At 39.3% G+C, this 21,714-nt stretch overlaps 1 protein-coding gene across 12 annotated transcripts in view; it reads right to left on the bottom strand.

The window, feature by feature from the left end:
* sas (stranded at second) overlaps positions 1-21,714 on the bottom strand; it is a 375,038-nt gene that overhangs the window by 105,943 nt on the left and 247,381 nt on the right. For 11 of the 12 annotated variants that reach the window (XM_053770852.2, XM_070096094.1, XM_053770855.2 and 8 more), the window contains exons 3-11: positions 17,746-18,834; positions 16,957-17,006; positions 15,840-15,944; positions 15,471-15,618; positions 5,655-5,769; positions 4,949-5,120; positions 2,252-2,330; positions 930-1,056; positions 343-440 (exon numbers count right to left, since the gene is read on the bottom strand). In XM_053770852.2, coding sequence (XP_053626827.2) covers positions 343-440; positions 930-1,056; positions 2,252-2,330; positions 4,949-5,120; positions 5,655-5,769; positions 15,471-15,618; positions 15,840-15,944; positions 16,957-17,006; positions 17,746-18,834 — 1,983 coding nt within the window. The remainder of the gene's footprint in view (positions 1-342; positions 441-929; positions 1,057-2,251; positions 2,331-4,948; positions 5,121-5,654; positions 5,770-15,470; positions 15,619-15,839; positions 15,945-16,956; positions 17,007-17,745; positions 18,835-21,714) is intronic. The other variant, XM_070096154.1, reaches the window with a different exon arrangement.

Raw genomic sequence — 21,714 nt, 5'->3', positions numbered from 1 at the left:
CTTACAAAAATGCACTTACATAATTTTTCGAGTTGGGAGCTGTTCGAAACTCGAGGTATCACTGTACTGTAAATAGGTTTTAAATATGCAATAAGATAATTTTTAGGATGAGCACCACTATATTGCAATAACCTTTTTTTAAGGTAGTTATATATTCAACACATTTAACTTATCTTCTTCCTATACTAAATTTGGCCTGTGAAACACATTGACAAACTATGCATTTACAGTTGACAATATGTGCTGTATAGTAGTACTGTCAATTACAATTTATCATAATGAGTGTTAACAATGTACAGTATATACTATATTTAATAAATGAAAAACTGCTCTTAGTTTCACCTTCTCTCCTATCGCTGGAACAACGGACGAGGACACAACATTCGTCCCTTTCGTCAGGCTCCTCATGACACTGTGGATCTCCTCTTAATGAACCAGCCCTATAAATATTAAATATGACTTTCACATAAATGATGCATCACAACCATGATACAGTGCAATATGCATTTAAAAAAAATTATCATTACAAATTAATAAGACTTGATTGACACTGATGAGAGACAATTGTTACTATTTATATGTTATGACACTGATGGCCCTGCCGCCAAGTTAAAAAATAAACAAGTACTACATGCTTTATGTAAAGAAATCAAGACCTACATGTGGCTGTGTTGATAGCACACTCAGCTCACATAATGAGTATCTGTGGTTTGATCCCCAGCAAGGGTAGAAATGTTGGGCATGTTTCCTTACACCTGCTGCCCCTGTTCACTTAGTGTCATAGGTTGCATCCTGAGTGACAAGCTTAAAGAACCCCAAATGAAATAAGATAGAAAGTCCCCAATGACACACTGACTTAATTGGGTTATCTTGGGTTGCTAACCCTCCGGGTTAAAAATCCAAGCAAAATTTAATCTTATCTCTCTTACCTCAAGTATGGCAAAGTGCAGCGTGCAAAACATCGGACAGAACCTGAAGCAGCACACATACATCTTTCTTCACATCCATTATAAAATTCTCCAACAGGATAAGAGGAGTTGCCATGTACACATCCAGCTGTAAGAAATATATACTGCACTAAAGATGAGTACAGATAGGCAGAATATCTCTCAACATTAACAGATGGATGACTGAGTGTTCACCCAAGTTAAAAGCTTCATGAAGTATAATATAAGGCATCTGGTACTTAAGACATGATCTACTACATACACTGAATCATTACAGTACTTCCTTGTCATTCTGTAACTTATTTGCAGTTTTGCCTATTCACAAGTAATTTTTTGTTTTTATTATTAACACATCGGCCGTTTCCCACCAAGGCAGGGTGGCTCGAAAAAGAAAAACTTTCATCATTCACTCCATCACTGTCTTGCCAGAGGTGTGCTTGCACTACAGTTATAAAACTGCAACATTAACACCCCTCCTTCGGAGTGCAGACACTGTACTTCCCATCTCCAGGACTCAAATCCAGCCTGCCGGTTTCCCTGAATCCCTTCATAAATGTTACTTTGCTCACACTCCAACAGCACGTCAAGTATTAAAAACCATTTGTCCCCATTCACTCCTATCAAATGTGCTCACGCATGCTTGCTGGAAGACCAAGCCCCTCGCACACAAATAAATTTATGTTGAACAAATGCCATTCATCATGAACAATTCTTCACATTTTCAATTCAGATTTTTTTTTTTTACAGTTTAGAACTTGTTAAAACACTTCTTAATTCTTTATTATCTCCTCTGCATAAATTTACAAAATAGTTATTTAGTAAAGTACAAAGATACTGGATGGTGTTGAACAAAGCACTTGGAGAGATGCTGTCTTACTGTCTAATGGTAATTTCCCACTGTTTTATCCTATGTGTACCTTTCAAGAGGGTGATGATGCTTGTGAAGGGCTCTTGATCCAAGAAATGGAGCTATCCTCAACTTACCTCATAATTTGTAATATTTTAAAATAAAGAATTAAACTAAGTCTGCCCGAAATGCCTAGCCATGCTAGGCGTTCTAGTGGTACACTCTGTAATCATTATTTAACTATATGTAAACCACACAACAACCAAATTCTGTAAATTCAACATTGTAATCTTTATAGAGAATAAACTTTGAATTGAATTTCTTGGATCAAAACCAGTTACTGCACCTCACATTCTCCAGGAGCTGTACTGCCCATGCTATTGATCTTCAAAGAATTTTTCCATTATGCCTATTGGTATGCATTCAATTCACAATGTTTTTATACCAAGATATTCACCTTCTGTCCTGACATTAATTGTCTCAGTAGCCTCTCCCAAGCGACCCTCTTCCACATCATCATAGATGGAAACTCGAACCTGTGGAAAAATAACTGTAGAGATATTGCATATGTTTAACAAGCTATCTAGGAAAGACTATATGGTACATGAAGCCATATTTTTAAGAAATGAGAGATCCCAAAGGCAATAAAGCCAAAGAATGTGTCACAGAATAAAAATTACATTTCAGATCTGAAATTAATTACATCACATACCGCAAGAAGTACCGACTAGACCTAAAAAACAAATTTAAGCGTAATTAAGATATTATTAGGTACTATCACCTTTATACCTTTGATGGGTTTTAAGTTTTACTACTGCAGTCTAGCCCTGGGCTATGTTTGTCTAAGATCATTCCTTTAATAAAGATTAATGGATGGTTACTCAGGTGTTATTTCCCATGAGCAGCATTATGCATATCATTTTCTAAACTAAAATTAATAATGGTTTCCACATTATTAAGTGCAAACTTCCTCCTCCAGCAGCATCCAAGCGCATTTTCTCTTGCATACAGCACAAGTTAATTATTTTGCCATGAATATATTATTACTTTCGTTTTTCCTTTTGGGCCACCCCACCTCAGTGGGATACGGCTGGTGTGTTTGAAAGAAAGAATATATTATTACTAAATGTAAAAGGAGAAACTTTCGTTTTTCCTTTTGGGCCACCCCACCTCGGTGGGATATGGCTTGTGTGGTGAAAGGAAAGGAATATATTATTAATAGGATGAAACAGAGGGTGTATAAATTTGTAGTGGAGGGAAGGAGGGGAAAGGGGTCATCCTACGAAAGTTTAAAGAGAGAGAGGTAAAGGAGGTTTTGTGTGAGGAGCTTGGACATCTAACAGGCATGTGAGAGAATGTTAGATATGAATGGAAGCAAGTTTTTTTTTTTTTATGAACTAACATGCTGTTGAATTGTGAGCAAGGTAACATTTATGAAGGAATTCAGAGAAAGCAGTTAGTTAGACTTGAGCTCTGGAGATGGGAAGTAGAGTGGATGCACTCTGAAAGAAGGGTAAGAATATTACAGTTTGGAGGGGCATGAGCTGCAATGTCAACATGCCTCTGGCAAAACAGTGATAAAGTAAGCGACGATGAAAGCATTTCTCCTTTTCTAGCCACCCTACCTCAGAAGACAGCCAGTGTGTTAAAAAAAATAATGTCACATAACTACTGCTCGGTAGGTAGTAGGTTGGTAGACAACAACCATCTAGGGAGGTACTACCATCCTGCCAAGTGAGTGTAAAACAAAAGCCTGTAATTGTTTTACATGATGGTAGGATTGCTGGTGTCTTTTGTCTGTCTCATAAATATGCGAGATTACAGGTATGTCTTGCTACTTCTACTTACACTTAGGTCACACTACACATACATGTACAAGCATGTATATACACAACCCTCTGGGTTTTCTTCTATTTTCTTTCTAGTTCTTGTTCTTGTTTATTTCCTCTCATCTCTATGGGGAAGTGGAACAGAATTCTTCCTCCGTAAGCCATGCGTGTTGTAAGAGGTGACTAAAATGCCAGGAGCAAGGGGCTAGTAACCTCTTCCCCTGTATATATTACTAAATGTAAAAGGAGAAACTTTCATTTTTTCCTTTGGGCCACCCTGCCTCGGTGGGATACAGCCAGTTTGTTGAAAGAAGAAAAGAAGAACTACTGCTCACTCCTAGGATTTGCTAAGAAAACTATACTATTACAGCAGACTGCAAAGCCATTATTAAAAAAGAGAAAGATAGTTACAAGATCATCCAGCACTACAATATATAAATATACAGAAAGTACTGGTATATATATTATGCTGAAATTTCAAACATACCAAGACAAAACATTATTTCTTAATAATATAAAACATAATTATTGTCAGTATTAACACACTGATTTAAAAGTATATATCATGATAAACAATTAACCAGTAAATTTGAGATAAATCTTTGGACAACACTTAACCCTTTCAGGGTCCAGAGGCCAAATTTCAAAGTGCATACCAGTGTCCAAGAATTTTCAAAAAATAATTTTGTTAATTTTTCTTATGAAATGGTAGAGAATCTTTTTCTGAAGGTAATAAAACAAAAAGTACAAATTTGATGGAAAATTGACGAAATTATGCTCTCGTGAATTTTGATGTGTCGGCAATATTTACGCATCGGCGATTTTGGCGACTTTGACTCCCATTTTAGGAAATTACCTTATTCCAGTCGACCAAATTCTTAGCTAATGGCATTTCAATTAATTTAAATGAGGAAAGTTGACTCAGCATATGAACAGATCTGGTTACAAGCTAGGTCATGGAATGGATTAAACTTATAAGCAGAGGTTCCACTGTACAGTACACTACAGTATAAACATTTAAATATATACCAGAAATGTTATAAATGGTACAAAGGCGACACTACAACAATATCAAATAGAGATGACACAAACCCACTACCATTATAGTATGCTCCTCAATTAGTGCCAACTTCGTTTACTGACATGGTCTTAGGAACGGAACTCTGTTGTTAAGTAAGGAGAGGCTGTATTGTACAAGAAAACAATTTTCACTTTTAAGTACCAGTACATTAATATTTTATTTTCATCATAAAAAACAGCTTTTACTGCAGGAACCATCAATATGAAAAACTGTTTACCTAGTAGTATCCAGGTAAAAAGCTTACCTCATAGAGTGTGTTAGGCTCAAGCCCTTTCACAGTAAGTTTGGGTGGAAGTTCCCCAGCTGGTACTTCTTTCCTCATCCATGGCTGTTCTACTGTGGTGCCTGTTGCTGTTGAAGAGTCGCCATGTTCCTTACGGTATTCGGCCACGTATCCACCTTCATAGGTCCTAGCTCTGTATGAACGTGTATTGCATTCAGAAATGAATAATGGGTAGGATGTTCATGCAAGTAAAAAAAACATTTTTATAAGTGGCATACTGTACAGTATGCAATTAGGGTAACTGACATGTGTAGAAAGCCCCTTGTTATGCAAGGCATTTTGGGCAACCTTAAAACTATATGAACATACGTATGTGATTTCCAAATTTGCCAACAGCAGAGTGAATTCTCATTGATTATTATAATCAAAAAGAAGCGCTAAGCCACAAGGGCTATACAGCGCTGCGAATTCTCATTGAGATACACATAAACTGATTATTTTATTATAATTTTGCACACTACAGTGTAGATACCAGAAGATTAATTATTTATTAGGTTAGGATAGGTTATTTTGAGTTTGGCTAGGTTAAGTTTAAAATTCTCTCAAATAAAAGGACCTAGATTCAAGAATAATAATAATAATAATAATAATAATAATAATAATAATAATTTATTATTATTATTATTATTATTATTAGATATGTTGCTGAGAATGCTACAGGGATTACCTGAAGTCATCCCAGGCAAGAGTGACAGAGTTATGAGTCTTAGCTGTTACTAAGAGCTTGGGCAAGCCTGCATTTGTCGGGGCAGTTGTTGTTGTTTGGAAATCTGGGGTAATTCCTGCAAAAATACCTTGAATTACTTATAAAATATCTGAAACTTTGAATTTTGCAGCAACTTTGTACAGTGTGATAGTACTTCTGATATAAAAACACAATAGTAGATATTTAAAAATACAGTAAATATTGTAAAATATAATACGTATTTACAGAATGTGAGTTATTTGAGAAATCCAGTCAGTGATATTTCCTCAACATTTTAACAGTTTAACCTGTCTCACCCAACCTGTCCGAAATGTTTAGGCAGTCTCCCCGAAATACATTGTAACCTTTGCAAAGAAATAAAAAACTGAATTTGAATTTTTTTTCGCCAATGAATAAACCTTACGGGATTACACTTATCATAAATACACCATAATAATATTTTAAAGCCATCAAAGCCACAGAAGAAGTTTCCAATAAGAGCAAGGTATATTTAGTAGCAAAACAATACCAAGATACAAAACCACAGTATGTATGAAGACTAGCTACTTCACTCACTATGCTATGGTACACAATCATATTACATTCCTTTCACGACACTTGAAGAGATTTCATAAAAAAAACAGACTGGCAAGAAAACGATATAAGGATAAATAAGCATTTCATTTACACCTTTTTGTCACAAAGAGCTAGAGATAACAGTATTAATATTTATGTTAAAAATTATTACTCTAACATTGTAATTTTGCATTTTTATGAATACATACAATAATACTAACTTTCAGCTGGTAATATAAAGACAAACATTATCTGAAGATGTAATTCATTGGAGGCCTCACCGGCCTCCAATGAATTACATCTATCCTTTTCCTTGGATCGAACCTGAATGATTGCCTCCCAGTCCTCCCAAACAATGTATGACCCCTACGGGTTTAGCATTCCCCTATTAACGTAATAATTCACTTTTCCTTGGATCAAGCATGATTACCTCCCACTGTGCAGGCATTGTATAACCCTGGCAGGTCTGGCACTTAGTGATAAGCCTATAGAGGCAGGTGCCAGAAGTCGCCAGAATCTTACCACAGTGGTCAGCTGTTTTAATAATCTTCCTGGCCTGCTAGTGTACTTGCATATAATCTAGTGATACCAGTGAATAGCAGAATACAGTGCTGTAGTAGCAACTAACCAGTATTATAATGGTACTTAGTGGAGTGGAGTGACTTTCATTAGTTTCTTTTTTCTTGAAATACCAGACGTATACTGTGAATTTCATATAACCTGTAGTTACCAGCGGTCGCAATATACACAACGAGAAGCAATTATTACTACAGAAAAAGCGTCCTTCCTCCAAAATTTCCACCAGTCAACTATAGTGATAATATAGCATTTATTGTGGTGGAGACGAAAAAAAAACTAGAAAAGCTAGATACAGCGATTGATAAACAAGGGTTGAGGCTCGACCGTTCGTCATTGTAGGAGCTGCCAGAAATCACCGGTTTCTTCAACACGCAAGTTATACTTTTGTATCAATCAAATCACATATTACTCGGGTAGATAATTTCCAGTAGATCCTTCATGTGTTAGCCCAAATCACCGACCAGTATGTTTTAAATAAGTGACCCACTGATCAGATCAGATCGACTGGTCCGAACCCTCGACTGGTCCGAACCCTTGACTGGTCCGAACCCTTGACTGGTCCGAACCCTTGACTGGTTTCAAACGGATTCGTTGGACAATAAAGCAGACTGTAAACGGATGGGGTTGTAGGCGCCCTTATCAAACACAAACAATAAATATAAATCAGGAACGTACACGGTAAGCTGTCCAATATACAAGTACAGTTAGAAATAGAAATACAAATAGCTAGAGCTTCATTTAAGGAGGTTATTAATAGAATATTCAAGAGGTTGCTAGTAGAATTACAGTAAATCAACCATTCAAATCATTATGAAGCTCTGTGTAGTCTGCGGTCAATCAAACAAACGGGCTTCCACATGGATAAATTGTCATTTTTGTGGAAATTGGTGTCACGCCCCTTGTGCAGATATCCAAGAACTATCTACAAGCAGTATTAAAACAGGGAAGTGTTTTTGGGTATGCCCAAATGAGATAAATCTGTGGACTAAAATCACAAGGGTATTAAAAGAGGATAACATCAAAGCTGCTTTCATAGAAAACCTGGAAGCTTTCTACAACAGATGGGAACATAAAAAGTCTGGGCTGAATGGTACTGCCCTTGATACTGGCCATGTAGTCAGAAACTGTAAGGCTGGAGGTGATGTCCTGGTAGTCAGTAAATGTGGGGCTGATAGTGCTGTCCTGGGAGACAGTAATGGTGAAGCTGGAGGTGCTGTCCTGGGAGACAGTAATGGTGAAGCTGGAGGTGCTGTCCTGGGAGACAGTAATGGTGAAGCTGGAGATTTTGTCCAGGTAGTCGGGAATTATACGCAGGAAGGAATACATATAAATGACCTCATAGGGGACAGGAGCCGTAGTAGGGAAACAAGTGTAGTCAAAGATAAGATAAAACCAATATTGCAAACTAGAAATACCACAGGAAATAGCAAACAAGAGGACTCCACTAGCAATAGTGAGGATATATTACCAAAAACAACTGGTGGGAGCTCCATTGTTGGTGCTAGGGAGGATAGGAATAAGACAGGGAAACATGCACCAACAGGGAATACAGTCACAGAAACCCAAGGCAAACGGAAACCAAGCCTGTGCACATACTATGCACTTGGTATCTGCAGGCATGGGAAATCTGGAAAAACAGACGGGACGTGCAACTATGACCACCCTAGAAAATGCCATGCCCATATGACAACAGGAAAATGCAAACTCCCTTCCTGTAAGCTTTTTCACCCTGAACTGTGTACCTCTTCAGTACAGGAAAGACTGTGCTATAACTTAAATTGCCAGGCACACCATCTAAAGGGGACAAAAAGATACAAAACATCCAGGCCATGGGAAAACCTGGGTAGCCACAGCCACTCAAGAGGGAGAGGTTTTTTAGTGCCAGGAAGGAAAAAAAAACTGGCAGGAAATGGCAGAAATCGTACACCAAATCCAGTCATTCCTGGAGTGGAACCACAGTCGATGGCCTCCACTCCAAACCAACAGATACAGATACTAATGCCGGAAAAAAAATCCCCCCCCCCCAGTACCAACAATACCACCAGTCCGATGACATTCTTCTTTGCAAATATACAGGGTCTAAAGCCAGCAACAAACAACAAAATACCTTTCATCCGTGGACTGCTTGCAGAGGCAAAGGCAATGTTCGCGGCTTTCACTGAGACCCACATAAAGGATCACTTGGACAACGAAATATGGATCCCAGGTTACAACCTATACAGATGTGACAGAGTGAACAGGCAAAAGGGGGGGGGGTTGGCCTGTACATTGCAGAGTCACTTGTTTGCACAGAACTGCTTAATGCCTCAAATGATGTAGTGGAAGTTTTAGCAGTAAAGGTCGAGAACCAAAACCTAGTCATTGTGGTAGTCTACAAGCCTCCGGATGCAACATCCCAGCAATTCCAGGAACAGCTGTTAAAAATTGACCACTGTCTGGAAAATCTTCCAGCTCCTGCACCCAACATCTTGCTCCTGGGGGATTTCAACTTAAGGCACCTAAAATGGAGGAATATAGCAAATAATATTGTTGCAGTAATAACACCAGGAGGCAGCTCTGATGAAAACTCACACTCACACGAGCTTTTAAATCTCTGCACAAAATTCAATTTAAACCAGCAAATAATAGAGCCTACTAGACTGGAGAATACACTAGACCTCATCTTCACTAACAATGATGATCTGATAAGAAATGTCACCATATCAAAAACAATATACTCAGATCACAACATAATTGAGGTTCAGACATGTATGCGTGGAGCCCCAGACCGACATAATGAGACTAGTCACGAGGGAGCATTCACCAAATTCAACTTCAATAACAAAAACATAAAGTGGGACCAAGTAAACCAAGTCCTAACCGATATAAGCTGGGAAGATATACTAAGCAACACAGACCCCAACTTATGCCTAGAACAGATTAACTTGGTGGCACTCGATGTATGCACAAGGCTTATTCCTCTAAGAAAAAGGAGGAGTAGATGTAAAATAGAAAGAGACAGGCGCTCCCTTTACAGGCGACGGAAAAGAATAACAGAGCGGCTAAAAGAGGTCAATATATCTGAAATGCGTAGGGAGACACTGGTCAGAGAAATAGCAAGCATCGAACTTAAGCTAAAGGAATCTTATAGGAGTCAGGAATCGCGGGAAGAACTAAAAGCCATAAATGAAATCGAAAGAAACCCAAAGTATTTCTTCTCCTATGCCAAATCAAAGTCGAGAACAACGTCCAGTATTGGGCCCCTACTTAAACAAGATGGGTCCTACACAGATGACAGCAAGGAAATGAGTGAGCTACTCAAGTCCCAATATGACTCAGTTTTTAGCAAGCCGCTAACCAGACTGAGAGTCGAAGATCAAAATGAATTTTTTATGAGAGAGCCACAAAATTTGATTAACACAAGCCTATCTGATGTTATCCTGACGCCAAATGACTTCGAACAGGCGATAAATGACATGCCCATGCACTCTGCCCCAGGGCCAGACTCATGGAACTCCGTGTTCATCAAGAACTGCAAGAAGCCCCTATCACGAGCCTTTTCCATCCTATGGAGAGGGAGCATGGACACGGGGGTCGTCCCACAGTTACTAAAAACAACAGACATAGCCCCACTCCACAAAGGGGGCAGTAAAGCAACAGCAAAGAACTACAGACCAATAGCACTAACATCCCATATCATAAAAATCTTTGAAAGGGTCCTAAGAAGCAAGATCACCACCCATCTAGAAACCCATCAGTTACACAACCCAGGGCAACATGGGTTTAGAACAGGTCGCTCCTGTCTGTCTCAACTATTGGATCACTACGACAAGGTCCTAAATGCACTAGAAGACAAAAAGAATGCAGATGTAATATATACAGACTTTGCAAAAGCCTTCGACAAGTGTGACCATGGCGTAATAGCGCACAAAATGCGTGCTAAAGGAATAACAGGAAAAGTCGGTCGATGGATCTATAATTTCCTCACTAACAGAACACAGAGAGTAGTCGTCAACAGAGTAAAGTCCGAGGCAGCTACGGTGAAAAGCTCTGTTCCACAAGGCACAGTACTCGCTCCCATCTTGTTCCTCATCCTCATATCCGACATAGACAAGGATGTCAGCCACAGCACCGTGTCTTCCTTTGCAGATGACACCCGAATCTGCATGACAGTGTCTTCCATTGCAGACACTGCAAGGCTCCAGGCGGACATCAACCAAATCTTTCAGTGGGCTGCAGAAAACAATATGAAGTTCAACGATGAGAAATTTCAATTACTCAGATATGGTAAACACGAGGAAATTAAATCTTCATCAGAGTACAAAACAAATTCTGGCCACAAAATAGAGCGAAACACCAACGTCAAAGACCTGGGAGTGATCATGTCGGAGGATCTCACCTTCAAGGACCATAACATTGTATCAATCGCATCTGCTAGAAAAATGACAGGATGGATAATGAGAACCTTCAAAACTAGGGAGGCCAAGCCCATGATGACACTCTTCAGGTCACTTGTTCTATCTAGGCTGGAATATTGCTGCACACTAACAGCACCTTTCAAGGCAGGTGAAATTGCTGACCTAGAAAATGTACAGAGAACCTTCACGGCGCGCATAACGGAGATAAAACACCTCAATTACTGGGAGCGCTTGAGGTTCCTAAACCTGTATTCCCTGGAACGCAGGCGGGAGAGATACATGATTATATACACCTGGAAAATCCTAGAGGGACTAGTACCGAACTTGCACACGAAAATCACTCACTACGAAAGCAAAAGACTTGGCAGACGATGCAACATCCCCCCAATGAAAAGCAGGGGTGTCACTAGCACGTTAAGAGACCATACAATAAGTGTCAGGGGCCCGAGACTGTTCAACTGCCTCCCAGCATACATAAGGGGGATTACCAACAGACCCCTGGCAGTCTTCAAGCTGGCACTGGACAAGCACCTAAAGTCGGTTCCTGACCAGCCGGGCTGTGGCTCGTACGTTGGTTTGCGTGCAGCCAGCAGCAACAGCCTGGTTGATCAGGCTCTGATCCACCAGGAGGCCTGGTCACAGACCGGGCCGCGGGGGCGTTGACCCCCGGAACTCTCTCCAGGTAAATTCCAGGTAAACCATAATTTTTTAAGGGGTGGACCGGTAAGCATGAATAAGCAAAACACACTAGTTAGGTGTGGGAGGCAAACACTACACAACTTTAAGAGTAATAAGATGGGCCCCTGGATGTCAGAAATCAGTGACATCGGTCAACAAGGATAGGTAGCTTTAAAAATAGATAAGACAAGCACATGAATGAGTGTGACTTGGACCTGCCTAGCATGGGCCAGCAGGCCTGCTGCAGTGCTCTTTCTTATGTTAAGGGCTAAGAGGCAGGGCAACGAACTATGAATTGATCCCTGCGCACCCAACTGGGTGAGTACACCTCTGTACCCCTCCAGTCCAAAGATGGCTACGGTAAAAGAAAGGCGTGTATTCGAGGAGTAACGGAGGGAGGTGAGTAATGATGGGTGGTGCCTGACACTGTTTGTCCAATGAATTTAGCTTAGTGTACCTCAATCTTCGTTAGTCAGACCACTCTCTTCTCCACCTACCCGTGTATGAGTGAAGCACTGTGGAAGTACGGTGCCATGTGCGCTCGAGTAAGGGCTAACCAGATAGCATGCCCTCACTCCTACCACTACACCACAATATCACAGGCAATGCAACGGAGATTTCTACTTAGTTATTCTGTCATGATAAACCTCAGTGTTACCCCAAATCAACTATTATACAAAGAATACCTACCACAATTCTGCTTAGGGTTAAGATTCGTTCGTATACCTTTTACTTTTGTCAATGTAAACTAAGATTTCACAATATCGTGAATGTGAATGAAACAACCTATTTAAACACCACTCACTCACTCTCTCTCTCTCTCTCTCTCTCTCTCTCTCTCTCTCTCTCTCTCTCTCTCTCTCTCTCTCTCTCTCTCTCTCTCTCTCTCTCTCTCTCACACACACACACACACGAACACTGTGTTTACTTAATTCTTGTAAAGGTAAGACAAACACCACCGACAAATAAACCCAACCTAGCTGACCGAACGTGACGAAAGTATGGCAAAGTAACCTTGGTAATGTTAGTTGTTAAGGAACACTTATCTGCCTTCAGTTACTGAGTGATTCACCATATGACTTGTATATGAGTAAATACGATTTAAACATAAAACATTGTCGAAGGGTTCTTCCAACGCAATATCTCGCGTCTCCATCAGGTTTTACGAAACGTGTGTAAAAACTAGGTAGGGATTTGTCAAGTTATTTTATTAGTTATTGAAGGATAAAGATGCACATGAGAAGATTGTTAATATTATAATCACTGGGGAGCGCTAAACCGCACGTGAGAAGAACAAATAAAAGACCCATGTTAAAAAAATTTAAAACTCACAGGTGCTGTGGAATGAAGTGCGGTGACTGGTACTTGCCTAATTTAAGATGGTAATGACAGGCTAAAACACTTGCAGCCATCACGCTGGGTAATGTCCCGCCAAGGTATGATGTCACAACCGCAGCCACAGGTTATGTTCTAAAGTGGTTAGACACGTAAGCAACAGTTAGGCAACTTTATTCCGAAACGTTTCGCCTACACAGTAGGCTTCTTCAGTCGAGTACAGAAAGTAGGCAGGAACAGTAGAGATGTGAAGACGATGTAATCAGTCCATCACCCTTGAAGTCGTAGAATTTGAGGTTGTCAGTCCCTCAGCCTGGAGAAGTTCAGTTCCATAGTTCTTGACTTACGTGTCTTACCTACCAACCTGTCGGTATTGTATACCATTTTGATGTTCATGTTCTAAAGTGCACTATTTGGGGGCCAGTGATGGTGAACTCACTCTCTGTTACACACACCCTGCTATGGCTAATTTTACAAGCCCTATCATTCACTTAATTACTGTAACACCATTCAAATTACTTAACCATGATTGCATTTCATTCTCGTTCCTTTCTTCTTATTTGTTATCATTCTTTAAAAAAATGTATTCTCTTGCTTATTTTCCCTTGCTCTAAAATCTAATATCAAATACATCTGCTGCACAGTATCAGTACATAATATACACCGAGTGGTGTATACGTTGGCATGCGTAGTTTGCTTGAATCCCCATTTTAGGTATTAAGAGATTTTTTTATTGGTGTGTAAACACAAAGGTCAGAAGCAGCCTTAATTATACCTTCATGAGGTCGATAGACTTTCAGCTTAACAAATTAATGAGATTCTTATTATGTGCAATAATCGCTTGTTCATCCTCACGGCTACGACCCACGGAATTGTTAACAACAATTAAAAACTTTCCTATTTAAAAATTAAATGTTGAAAAACGCATTATTGACATCCTGTGCCATGAAAAACTTTTGAAGGACGAGCAACAAACATAAACGTTAAAGATGCAAAGTTTTGAGCAACTCTACAAGAAAAAGGTAACCAACAAACTTAAGGAGAAAGTAGGTTCATCACTAGGCGAACCTGAAGTACTATCCTGACCAAGGGCACCAATCAACTTACCGTCCTAATCAAGGTGACCAATCATGGAACAACTGAGGTACTATCCTGAAAAAGACGCCCAATGAAATAGCAGAAGAATAATCCTTGACCCAAGTAACTAACTCGGAGAAAATGTACTGACTCCACTAAAGTTGCGACACAACGCATGTAAAAGGAACTATCTTAGATAAAATTACCTATCAACACATCAACGTGAAAAAAGCACAGAGGAGCAGTACAATACAAACAGGTACCGTGAGAGCGCAACTTAGCTAGAAGTTTAAGTGGTATAATTTCATGGTCTGGCGACGACCTTGTGGCCGCCAAAGTCGCTCATATACGAAGATGTTACACAGGATATGACGCCGCCATTCTCCCACCACCACCGCGCTTTTTACCTTGACATGCTGACCACAAGTAACAAATTCATATTTTCAGACGCTAAACCACTGTATTCAGAAATCCTTCCATCACTCCTGAAAATAGACTTGGATGGGGCATCGTGCGTCAACATCAGTCGACAGGTACGTGTAACGCAAGAATACTTTGAATTCACGTAACAACAGCAGCATTAAGCACATATAAACTTTACAAATACGCACTTAGAGTGCCATATATTTATCCAAAAATTGAGTTGCAGCACCAGAATCAGAAACATTCATCCTTCTCTTCCACCTCATTACAAAAAGTAAACAAACAAGAGCCTCTAAAATCACCCGTCTCTTCATTATTCTGAACTACTCTTTCCGTTACTTTTCAATTTTATCAAAAAATTTGACAGCTCTTGCTGAAAATGCGACGCAGTTTCACCCAATCGATATATACTCCCAAAATGTAAAATACGAATAACATCAAATAAAATATAACGTCGTTAAATCTCACCTGACTCTGCACACCAATTTTGTAGCCTAATATGCGAAGATTAAGTTTCAATCTAATTACTCTTAGTGATTAGCTTGGAGGTGATGGGAAAACAAATAGAAAATCTTCCGGTAATTAAGCCACAGAGTATCAAACTATCGAATATTTAAAAAGGGGGAGAGGGAGAATTCTTTGGCGTGATGTAACACATACAGCAACAGAATTTTTTTTTAACTAAAGCAACTATAAAGTATCTATCGAAAGAAAAAAGAGTGGCGTAACTTGCCTGGAGTATCGAAGGTGGTTTTAGCTGAGCCTCCTGAGACGCCAGACCACTTGAGAGCGTACTGAGTGCTGGGAAGCAGGTCCCTGAGTACCAGGGAGTCCTGCCCGCCCTCAACTACCTCTCTCTGCCACTCAGAGCTCTCAGCTGCCTATGGGACACCACAACACATATTAAGGTAATATTGCAAGAAAGGCATCTCAGAAAAATACAGGTTCAGCAGTTTCTGTGAGTCGAATAATTAATAATCAGAGAATTGAAATATTAAACCTGATTTTATATTATTCACTGTAATACCTGAAAATTTTGTAATTACAGAAATAAAAGCAAACTCTAAATAATGAGCATTAATAACATCAATGAACATCTCACCTTGTAATAGACCTCGCCGCCCTTGCTGGAGGGAAGTAGGACTGTGGCGGAGCTACGAGTCACTTCCACCACCTTCAACGATCCACTCCCGCCCTTGGACTCTGCCTGCGTGTACAGTATTGTCGCAGGTTAGAGGCCATGGTCGCTAGAAGACTTCCTCGCACTCACACTTACATAAACTCTACTACATTTACGTGTGCATTGTAACATATAAGTATGCACAATACCACACAATTAAATTTACAACAGTGCTCAAATGTACAGTACGTCGCATTTTGATACTAGCCCATTCAACACTACTTGACATACTAATGTTATGAGCGGTACACATCTACACATTAACTTACATGTAGCCCACACACTCAGACTGTATATGGCACCCAAACAATCACGCCACGGTCATCGTCTTTTTTTCATAAAATCACGTTTAAGTAATAACATAATGGATAAGACTTGAATAATGAATATACAGTATCTGCCTTCACAATTTTCGAGAGAGGAGCAAACAGTATATAAGTTAATGTCGCTTGATTTTCAAATATCCACTAAAGATATAGCTGAACTTTTTTATACAAGTCTTATCACTGCACTGCAAAGTAAATAAAAAAAATCCTATAATATTAACGGAGGTTTCCCAAATTCTAGGGAACTGAAATCCCTTACGAATAACTGAGCAGGAATCTACGTGAAAATGCTCCTTGATGGAAAGAGCCTCCTACCTACACTACTCTCATTCACTGGAAAAATAAACAATTCTTATTGATAGTAATTTGTAGCAATCACTGTTATATTCTTATGGACTAATTAGTACACGTCTTTAGTGTTTTTTTTTGTGAATATAAGAATAATAATACAATAACAATCACAATATTTTTAAGCATACCACAAGTCACAGTCAAATCGTGGTATTGCACTGAATTTCATAAAGCAATAAACCCATATACCATTCTACGCAAGGAGCGGTGGAGGCTCGATCGTCCTTTCGCCAATAACGGTCCAGTCTTTGACCGTCTCTGTTTATTTCAAAGTAATAATACATGCTGCAAGGCCTCGCGAGGAAAGCACACATTACGAACAAGAGATCCTGAGAGAAAACCCTGAGAACGAGCGTGCTCACCTTTGGGGACTCCGTGGAGGGCTGCTCCATTTGGGTCACATTGGTGTCTTCTGCGGCAGGTAGGAGGGAGAAACAAGATTAAAACTAGCTTGGAAACGTGGCAGAATTTAATCACCAAAACATAAAGGCAGATATTAATATAATTCTGTTTAATTCACTTGAAGAGCTAAACCCATGTGGGGTATTCAGATATTAATAAAAGACAAATGAGAATTGTAATATATATATATATATATATATATATATATATATATATATATATATATATATATATATATATATATATAGATATATACAGGTTTTAGTGCGGCATACTGTGCAATAATAAACAGATACCTATGTTTCATGAAAGTTTCCTGAAAGAGGACAGACCATTCAAGGTTAGTCTTATCATACGGAGATGACAGGAAGACAATGTCCAAAAACCTAAGTCGTATTGTCGGTGAAGAAACAAAAAATGTCAATAAGTGCGAATTCTTACATTTTACAGGACGTGTTGTTAGAGTGCATGTGGGGAGGGTGTGAGTGCTGATAACTAAAATAGGTGATAAGGGTCTTGTGCCAGTGGTGCGATTGTGCTCAGAAGTCATTAGTTCTTCACCGTATTAATTTAGTGTGTGACTTAATAAGTAGTAGTTTCTAATATTATTACTGTGTATCGGTTACTGTGTAGTACTCGTATATACGAATGATTTTGAGGTGTCATCATTAAATATTTAGCATCGCTATTTTGCATGTCATGAGGTACTGGTGCAGGTGGTCGCTGGAACTTGGATTTCGTGATCTTACCTGGAACTTTCTTGCCTTCTCTTGCTAAACTCAAGTCCTCCCCCTCCTCCCGAGGAAGTGGTGTGGGGTCTGTGGCTGTCTCCTCTTCCACTAAGTGTGGCTGGGAGACCTCAACGTGCTGGATTGTGTGAGGTAATAGTGTGGTTGTCTCGTCTTCCACAAGGTATGGCTGAGAGACCTCCTCTGCATTCTGGAGTGTGAGAGGTAGTAGTGTGGTTGTCTCATCTTCCACTGGCTGTGGCTGTGAGACCTCCTCTATGTGCTGGATCATGTGAGGAAGTAGTGTGGCTGTCTCATCTTCCACAAGGTGTGACTGGGTGACCACCTCCACATGTTCCTTGATGGTGATACGGTGTAGCAAGTCTCCAGAGTCGTCGTACTCCACTACCACTGCGGGCTCTTCTACGTCCTTCAACTGCTCATCGTCCTCCGTCATCGGCATCATCGTGGAAAGTCCTTCCGCTTCTGTCACCTCGTCCACAATCTCAGGAACTGATTCTTCAACTTCCTCAGGTCTCGATGTAACATTTTCCTCTTGTCTAACTATACTTAATTCTGTCACTACTTCAACTACCGTTACATTTCTAGTATCATCAGAAACAGCGGTATCATTGTTTATCAAGTGTTTCGACTTTTCTATGCTCTTGACATCAGTTATTTTCTTCTTTTCGTTTTTCTTGCTCAATTCTTCTTCGAGCTGTTTGAGTCTTCTTTGATAATCCTCTTCGGTGATTGGTGGCAGAGGCTCAGGACCCACCATGCGCCCTCTCAGCTGCTGCACCTGTTGATCATCAAGGTGCTCGTCTTCTGAGACACCTGGACGAGTAAAGACTGGGGCAGTGAGCAAGGAAGGCCGCGCTAGGCTGTTAGCGCACGCCACAACAACACAGCACTCGTCAGTCTCTGGTCGGTTTCGCAACTCAATACACAACTCTTGCTGGGAATGTTGGCCAGCTAGGAATAACCCAGCAGGACAAAGGACAGGACCACATGAGAAAGTGCCGTCGGGGCCACAGCGACACTGCTCCTGGCACTTGCCGGTGTAGCGGACTTCACCATCAGAGTAGAGACGTCCCTCATGCTCACATCCTGAAGAAGAGCACAGCTGTGCTGGTCACTACTGCTGGCTCATAGAGGTAAGGTGGCCGTAATGCAGCAATAAGAAAAACCTCAGGTGTGAGCCATATCTGGTATGAGTGAGCATTGAAATAACTTGGCGTCATTAGTATGTTAAACTGCACTTACGTGAAGCTGTGAGTGAGGACACAAAGTTAAGAATAACAATAATCGCGGAGCTGGTGAAGCTGGGGATTAAACAGCCCATTATAATTTATTCGTGGATCAACATGGTTAAAACGTTTATAAATAAAAATGGTTTATGGTATATTATAACCGTTATTGTGAAGCAGTGTACAACACAGTCACATGCGTAAGTCCTCTAGCTTCTGTTGTGAAGTTTTCTACACTAGTACCGTCTACTTTAGTAAGTATCGCTGGAGGGAGGGATTCCAGCAGTCACAGTACCACTACTCAATAAGAACATTCACTACATGATACACAACTTCAGCAGGGTACACAACTTCCATACTTAAGCACAGTTCTACAGCTAGATGCTTTCACCATGTTTTTCTTTTGGTCGGTTGAGCTCCTCGCCCTCCGCCCGGCCAACACCTCCATTATTAATCAACCAGGTCAGCTCATTTAGCCAGTCATTGTAAGACCTCTTAATTGCACATCTTTAGTTTGATACTCAAAATTTCCTCCTTTGTGTATTTTTCATGTCCCCTGTTTTCTATTAAGAGATTTACTGTTTTGTGTGCGATTCACTTGATAAAAATTTGGATGGTGTGCCGAATGTGGTGATGGTACTGTATGAAGTGGCATTAGAGGCTATGAGGACAGGCTGGGCGGGGTGAGATGCGTGTGGCAAGGCAAGCAACACACGCTGCTTCAACACAAACTTAGCTTCTACTACTGTCTGCAGCCACACCTGCTTTACGACAATGTCGCCTTTAATCTCTGCATCAACATAAAGGTGCATCTATTATCTGCTTCAACATATAGGTCGTATCTACTGTCTGCTTCAACATGTAGGTCGTATCTAAGGTCTACTTCAACATATAGGTCGTATCTACTGTCTGCTTCAACATGTAGGTCGTATCTAAGGTCTGCTTCAACATAACGGTTGTATCTAATATTTGCTTCAACGTATAAGTCGTATCTAAGGTCTACTTCAACATAAAGGTCGTATTTAATGTCTAGTTCAACATAAAGGTCGTATTTAATGTCTACTTCAACATAAAGGTCGTATTTAATGTCTAGTTCAACAAAAAGGTGGTATTTAATGTCTAGTTCAAAATAAAGGTAGTATTTAATGTCTAGTTCAACATAAAGGTCGTATTTAATGTCTAGTTCAACATAAAGGTCGTATTTAATGTCTAGTTCAACATAAAGGTCGTATTTAATGTCTAATTCAACATAAAGGTCGTATTTAATGCCTAGTTCAACATAAAGGTCGTATTTAATGTCTGGTTCAACATAAAGGTCGTATTGAATGTCTGGTTCAACATAAAGGTCGTATTTAATGTCTGGTTCAGCATAAAGGTCGTATTTAATGTCTGGTTCAACATAAAGGTCGTATTTAATGTATGGTACAACATAAAGGTCGTATTTAATGTCTGGTTCAACATAAAGGTCGTATTTAATGTCTGGTTCAACATAAAGGTCGTATTTAATGTCTAGTTCAACATAAAGGTCGTATTTAATGTCTGGTTCAACATAAAGGTCGTATTTAATGTCTGGTTCAACATAAAGGTCGTATTTAATGTCTGGTTCAACATAAAGGTCGTATTTAATGTCTGGTTCAACATAAAGGTCGTATTTAATGTCTGGTTCAACATAAAGGTCGTATTTAATGTCTGGTTCAACATAAAGGTCGTATTTAATGTCTAGTTCAACATAAAGGTCGTATTTAATGTCTAGTTCAACATAAAGGTCGTATTTAATGTCTAGTTCAACATAAAGGTCGTATTTAATGTCTAGTTCAACATAAAGGTCGTATTTAATGTCTAGTTCAACATAAAGGTCGTATTTAATGTCTAGTTCAACATAAAGGTCGTATTTAATGTCTAGTTCAACATAAAGGTCGTATTTAATGTCTAGTTCAACATAAAGGTCGTATTTAATGTCTAGTTCAACATAAAGGTCATATTTAATGTCTAGTTCAACATGAAGGTCGTATTTAATGTCTAGTTCAACATAAAGGTCGTATTTAATGTCTAGTTCAACATAAAGGTCGTATTTAATGTCTAGTTCAACATAAAGGTCGTATTTAATGTCTAGTTCAACATAAAGGTCGTATTTAATGTCTAGTTCAACATGAAGGTCGTATTTAATGTCTAGTTCAACATAAAGGTCGTATTTAATGTCTAGTTCAACATAAAGGTCGTATTTAATGTCTAATTCAACATAAAGGTCGTATTTAATGTCTAGTTCAACATAAAGGTCGTATTTAATGTCTAGTTCAACATAAAGGTCGTATTTAATGTCTAGTTCAACATAAAGGTCTTATTTAATGTCTAGTTCAACATAAAGGTCGTATTTAATGTCTAGTTCAACATAAAGGTCGTATTTAATGTCTAGTTCAACATGAAGGTCGTATTTAATGTCTAGTTCAACATAAAGGTCGTATTTAATGTCTATTTCAACATAAAGGTCGTATTTAATGTCTAGTTCAACATAAAGGTCGTATTTAATGTCTAGTTCAACATAAAGGTCGTATTTAATGTCTCGTTCAACATGAAGGTCGTATTTAATGTCTAGTTCAACATAAAGGTCGTATTTAATGTCTAGTTCAACATAAAGGTCGTATTTAATGTCTAGTTCAACAAAAAGGTCGTATTTAATGTCTAGTTCAACATAAAGGTCGTATTTAATGTCTAGTTCAACATAAAGGTCGTATTTAATGTC

This window comes from Cherax quadricarinatus, chromosome 4, assembly GCF_038502225.1.
Source record: "Cherax quadricarinatus isolate ZL_2023a chromosome 4, ASM3850222v1, whole genome shotgun sequence".
Taxonomy (NCBI): Eukaryota; Metazoa; Arthropoda; class Malacostraca; order Decapoda; family Parastacidae; genus Cherax; species Cherax quadricarinatus.
The sequence above is the reverse complement of the archived record's forward strand: the minus strand, read 5'-3'. Positions and strand labels throughout refer to the sequence as shown.